The sequence below is a fragment of the Hemiscyllium ocellatum genome, chromosome 49 (genome assembly GCF_020745735.1).
Source record: "Hemiscyllium ocellatum isolate sHemOce1 chromosome 49, sHemOce1.pat.X.cur, whole genome shotgun sequence".
Classification (NCBI taxonomy): domain Eukaryota; kingdom Metazoa; phylum Chordata; class Chondrichthyes; order Orectolobiformes; family Hemiscylliidae; genus Hemiscyllium; species Hemiscyllium ocellatum.
In genome coordinates, this window is record NC_083449.1 from 2901469 (window position 1) to 2907755 (window position 6287).

General features: G+C 44.7%; 2 protein-coding genes across 2 annotated transcripts in view; one reads left to right on the forward strand and one right to left on the reverse strand.

Moving 5' to 3' along the window:
• LOC132837346 (histone H2AX-like) overlaps positions 1–5558 on the forward strand; it is a 28096-nt gene extending 22538 nt beyond the window's left edge. The window contains exons 2-3 of the mRNA XM_060857012.1: positions 3357–3372; positions 4726–5558. Coding sequence (XP_060712995.1) covers positions 3357–3372; positions 4726–5137 — 428 coding nt within the window. The 3' untranslated portion in view covers positions 5138–5558. The remainder of the gene's footprint in view (positions 1–3356; positions 3373–4725) is intronic.
• Positions 5559–5701: 143 nt separating this feature from the next.
• LOC132837373 (histone H4) lies at positions 5702–6195 on the reverse strand. Its single transcript, XM_060857040.1, has one exon. It carries the CDS (start codon positions 6188–6190, stop codon positions 5879–5881), a length of 312 nt encoding a protein of 103 aa, XP_060713023.1. The 5' UTR covers positions 6191–6195; the 3' UTR covers positions 5702–5878.
• Positions 6196–6287: the final 92 nt, after the last annotated feature.

Below are 6287 nucleotides of genomic sequence, written 5' to 3' on the forward strand. Positions count from 1 at the left end.
ATTTGAAGTAAATAGAGCTCCTGCAGTTTCTGCAAGTGTCATGTTTAACAGAGACAAATGTGTAAGTACGCTCACTCATTCACAGAACACAAACTGACAGTTACAGATACTTTCAGGTACAGATGCACTCATCCATACATATAGTTGAAGCTGTCAGGGATAGACTGATGATTGCAGAAACTGTCAGATACAGATTGAAATCTGCACTCAAACATTCACATTGCAGAAACTGACCGGTACATTTTGATAACACACCCACATTCCCAGAGCAGAATCTCACAGGTATATATTGATAACTACATTTTTACATTCACCTAGAACCTAATGAGGCAGATTGATAACTAAAATCACATTGACATAGCAAAAGCTGACAGGTAGAGACTGATAATACCACTCTCATATTCACACAGCAGAAACTGACAAGGGCAGATAAATAATTGGACTGTCATCACATCACAGAAACTGACAGGGAGAGATAGATGACTAGACAGTCATATTTAAATTGGAGAAACTGATGGACAGATCAATAACGACACTTCCATATTCACAGATCAAAAACTGACAGGTACAAATGGATAGGCAAAGCTGAGGACTGCAGATGCTGGAGATTAGAGTCAGGAGTGTGGTACTGCAAAAGTACAAGTCAGAAAGCATCCAAGGAGCAGGAGAGTCGACGTTTGGTTTAAAAGCCCTTCATCAGTACAGATGGATAACTACACCAATACATTTACACCGAAGAAACTGACAGAAAAAGAATGATAACTAAACTCATGCATTCCTGTCGCTGAAAGCAACAGGTACATTTCAATCTGGACCCCCACATGTTCACTTCGCAGAAGATGGCAGGTTGACATTGATAACTACGTTCATATTTTAACAATGCAGAAACTGACATGGACGATTGATTAAACTGTCCCATTTGAGAGTAGAAACCAACAGGTATAGGGTGAGAAATTCACATAGGTATGCACATAGCAGAATCTTACTGGGAAAGGGTGATACCTATACTCTCATATTCAAATAGCAGAAGCTTAGAGATGCAGATTGATAGGCTCTCATTGTACGTATAAAATGGTTGGGTATATTTTCATTGGAGTTTTGAAGAACAATGGATGACCTTTAGAGCAAAATAAAAATTATCTGAAGGGAGTTGACAGATTTGATGCTGGGGGTATGTCACTGCTCATGAGAGAATCCCAAGTGAGGGACACTGTTTTGAACAGGAAGCCTTCTGTCTAAGAAAGCAATGCAGAACATTGTCCCTTTATTCTGTTCCACAGAGAGCAGTTAGGGTTGAGTTATCAGCTTAATTTATGCTCATGTAGCTATATATCTTTATTGATACATCAGGGAGTTTTTGGTTTTGGGTACTAAACATCAAAATGAGATGAAGACCATAACTAAAGTCTTTGTGATCTGTTCTCAGGACAGAGTACGCACATGCAGATAGAAATGTCACAGAATTCTCAAGCTTCTTATGGTCTTCTGCTTTGAGGTATTTAAAGTGACAGAAGATTGAAAGAAGTTAATAACTACAGCATAGACACTGTATCTGCAGCATCATTCACTATACACTTTATCTTTAACTTACTGATGTGTGTGTGCTCACAGATCAATTCAGTTATAAGTTACCCTGATGTATCAAGGATGGAGTGAAAGAAAACCACCCATTTCATCAGAAACTTTGAGATGTTGAGATATTTGCTCTCTGTCATGCCAGTAATTGACTGATACTGAGTAAATACAAGATTAGAAAGAATAAACTGGCATTTATAGAATGAAATACTGAGTCAGTTGCAAAACAATAAAGCATTAGGATATAATACAAGTATTGATTAGCTCGAAACTGGCATAAACAATGTAACATCCGCAGTGATGTTGCAGATATTGTCAGTAACAATGTACATTATCCTTTATCAAAATGCTGCAGTTATAAATACAAACCCAAGTTCAATTTGCAGAAGCTGATATTCATAGGGCATGGGAGTGAAGGGTAGTGAGTCCTACCTGAGTCTGTCCAAAGTGGTACATTTCACACCGACAGAGTAAAGCAACAAGGTACACTTTGGAAGGTTTGAGTTACAGTCCAGTAACATACTGACATGTTAAGATCGTGAAGTAGAGTTTACAAAAATACATCTCAGAAACAGACCTGCACAGATTGGAGTCGAGAGTGTAGTCCTGGAAAAGCGCAGCATATCAGGCAGCATCCGAGGAGCAGGAGAATCGTTGTTTTAAGCATTAGCCCTTCATCTCGACGTTTTGGGCATAAGCCTCTGATCCCCGGCATCTGCAGTTCTCACTTTCTCCTGGGGGCACAGATTGGAGGAATATTTCTAAGTGGCTGGCAAATAGTGTAACGTTTTACCGCTCACATCAGTGTTTGATGGTTACAGAATAAAACCGGTCTTGAAATAACACTGACTATTAGATGGAGGACCAGAGGCTCATTGGACAGATGTTGAGTTAATGCAAAATGCGTAAATGACGACATGACAGATATAAAGTTCAAGTGACACATATATGTTTAGCATGCTGACAGTTGCTGGTTAACAGGCATTAGCGTAAGACGGAGAAATGTTACAAATCCCTGCATGAAACTGCAAGACGCCTAATTGAAAAGTGCAGCAACGTGGTTCAGTTACACTGCAGGTACTTTCAAAGCACCCAGTTATCGATACGTTTCTGGGCTGACAGTTATCAGTCAAGGTCTCAGAAATATATTCATCAATATATGACTCAAGAAAAGTATTCCATATAAACTTTTTCTTAAAATTTCTCCAACTCCGTGCAATTGGGAATGAGTTGGATCAACCCCAAGTGGAGAAATCATTCAGTCAGGTTCCAGTGGTATGTGTAACTTGACAACAAATGTAATCGCAATTTCGAATGGATGAGAGCTTTTGTTCACACAGTGAAAAGTTCTGTGTTAATTCCATCCTATACAGAGGAACAGAACAGACATGCGGAGCTAGAAACACATCAGCATAACAACGAGCAAAAGGAAACCGAGCCAATACCACAGTCACTTTCTGTATCGCAGACACAAAACAAATCTCCCTCAGTCAGACTGACAGGAACAGAATCACGAGTCAATTCACGTTTCGTTGCAGATCCACATTGGATCTCACACTAACCAATGAGAGAGACTCCGTGTTTGGGAATGACTCTGTGTAAACTACCCAATCATGAGCAAGGTTTTCCCATCCCTCATTAGCATTGAAACGCCTTCAGTCTATAAAAGGGGAACTCCGAGCCCGCTTTGCCTTATTCGGTTTCTGAAAGTGAGCAGGACGATGGCTGATGAGAAGAAAGCCCAGCAAACCTCCAAGAAGGGCGCGAAGAAAATCATTAAGAAGGCGCCAGCAAAGGGTGGCAGGAGGCGGAAAAGATCCAGGAGAGAAAGTTACTCCATCTACATCTACAAAGTGATGAAGCAGGTTCACCCTGACACCGGCATCTCCTCCAAGGCCATGAGCATCATGAACTCGTTCGTCAACGATATTTTCGAGCGGATCGCGGGGGAGGCTTCCCGCCTGGCCCATTACAACAAGCGCAGCACCATCAGCTCCCGGGAGATCCAGACCGCCGTGCGGCTGCTGCTGCCCGGGGAGCTGGCCAAGCACGCCGTGTCGGAGGGCACAAAGGCGGTGACCAAGTACACCAGCTCCAAGTGAAGGACCGCACTGCACTGAAACACACACATCCACAACCCAAAGGCTCTTATAAGAGCCACCCACAACATCCCTGAGACAGCTGGACCATTTCTTTAAGAATTGTTTGTTTTAGTTCGTGATTATTGATCGAGCAATTTAACTTCTCCCGCTGTATGTTTTTGAGTTAATAAGTGCTTTTTTGTAAATTATTAGGGAGTGGGGTGGACGAGAGCAGATCAGGCGCCAGTGAGTCATTTTTCATGGTGTTTACCCCTGGCAGAAAAATGCCCACGTCTTTCACCCCCACGTTGATGCATTTTACCTTCTGATTTACTTTACATTTCCAGTGCGCGGGTTCGATCCGACTTTTCGCTCTACCAAATAACACTTCATGCTGTCGGTGCGAACTTCCAAAGCGAACCAAGAGAACATCAACACAGCTACCGGACAGAAACGTGGAGCTTTTGCTGAATCTGATCGAGAGCGATAATGGAGGACGGCTTTAAAATATCGCCTGAAGAAAAACGTGTTCGCCCTCGATGCTGAGCCGGAAGAATGCTGTGTGCTGTTTTTCAGCATATCAGGGTGGGATTGAAATGTGAAAAGGAAAGACAGGTTGCAGACTGCTGTGTTTGACTTGTTTAGTTTCAGCTTCTTTCTTAAGGTTTAGAAAATAAACCGCTCTCAAGATCAGAAATGGACAGATACAGATCGGCAAATGAGGGAGAGTAAGACTGTGTGAAGTACACATTTGTAAACTAAAAGAAAATAGCATGTGTATTAATATTTTTTCAACTTCCTCCGTTTTTTGTACTTCATTTATCAAGTAAAACATACTGCTTTGTTTAGAATTTGGCGGGCTTTACAAATTGTAAAAAAGCGGTTGATGATTTGGCGCCGGTACTTTCCGCCCTCCTCCCCGGGCCCCCTCCGGATTGGGGAATGAGGCAGATATCTGATTGGGAATTGAAACAACATTAGGCGGGGCTGAACAATGGGACCAATCAGAAACGGCCGCCCCACCATTCCTCCCGAAGGTATAAGAGGCCGCAATGTGGGCGGAGTGTAGCATTCTCTGTGCGATAGTGACAATGTCTGGGAGAGGAAAGGGCAGTGGGAAAGGTCGCGCCAAGGCGAAGTCTCGGTCGTCCCGGGCTGGCCTGCAGTTCCCGGTGGGCCGTGTTCACAGGCTCCTCAGAAAGGGCAACTATGCTGAGCGTGTGGGTGCCGGAGCGCCGGTCTATCTGGCTGCGGTGCTGGAGTATCTGACGGCTGAAATCCTGGAGCTGGCCGGCAACGCGGCCCGGGACAACAAGAAGACCCGCATCATCCCCAGGCACCTGCAGCTGGCCGTGCGCAACGACGAGGAGCTCAACAAGCTGCTGGGAGGGGTGACCATCGCTCAGGGAGGGGTGCTGCCTAATATCCAGGCCGTGCTGCTGCCCAAGAAAACTTCCGCTGCTGGATCTGCTAAAAAATGAAGAGATCATCCTTGAATCTGACGGCCCAAAGGCTCTTTTAAGAGCCACTCACAGCATCTGTGAAAGGAACTGAACTCTGTCGGGTTGAATTACTTTCCTTTATATCTAGCCGTTATACCTAACATTGCTACATTTATATCTCCTTTTCATTGGATATTGTTCCTGGCGGTGGCAGCAGAGGAAGATTATAGCATTGAATACGACTATAAGAGTGCCTGGAACTACTCTATTCCTCATTGCACGGTCACTTCCTCAGTAACCTTTATGTTTGATCAATGAGTCTAGAATAGTGTCACGGATGTTCCCGATCGGGTTTGGCTTCACGTTTCCTTTAATGCATCAATAAGAGCTGAATTCTCCCACTCTGTCGCTGCAGCATACACCTCTTCAATCCAATCCATTCTCAGCTCGGTTCATTTCAACCCCCCACACCTTACAATTACAAAGATGCGATTCTTTACATGGAATAACCAGCTTTTTAAAATCATTCGCCACTGTAAACAGCAACAAAGTTAACAGTGCAGTACGAATGCTCTCTGCCGTACCGCAAAACACGATAGTGGTACATTTTCGAAACCGAAATAATTTTAAAAGTCGCGATAAATGTGAAATAACCTGCTACAATAACAGTTCCTTCAGTATGCGCTGCCTCTCACGACCTCAGGTCTCCGCTCTTTGTCGGAGGGTTTGGGTGGCTCTGAAAAGAGCCTTTGGGTTCGCTGAAAATGGGTCGCTTTGTCCTCAGCCGCCGAATCCATAGAGAGTGCGGCCCTGGCGTTTCAGAGCGTACACCACATCCATGGCAGTGACCGTCTTGCGCTTGGCGTGCTCAGTGTAGGTGACCGCATCCCTGATCACATTCTCCAGGAAAACCTTCAGCACCCCGCGGGTCTCCTCATAGATCAAGCCCGAGATACGCTTGACCCCTCCACGGCGAGCCAGGCGCCGGATGGCTGGTTTCGTGATGCCCTGGATGTTATCACGGAGCACTTTGCGGTGCCGCTTCGCTCCGCCTTTTCCCAGGCCTTTGCCTCCTTTACCTCTTCCAGACATCACGCTTCTTTACTCCAATCGCTGCCGAATGAGAGCCGAGCTGCCTCCCCTTCTTATTTTATACAGCCCGGCCCGACCTGACTGAGAAAGAGCTGAC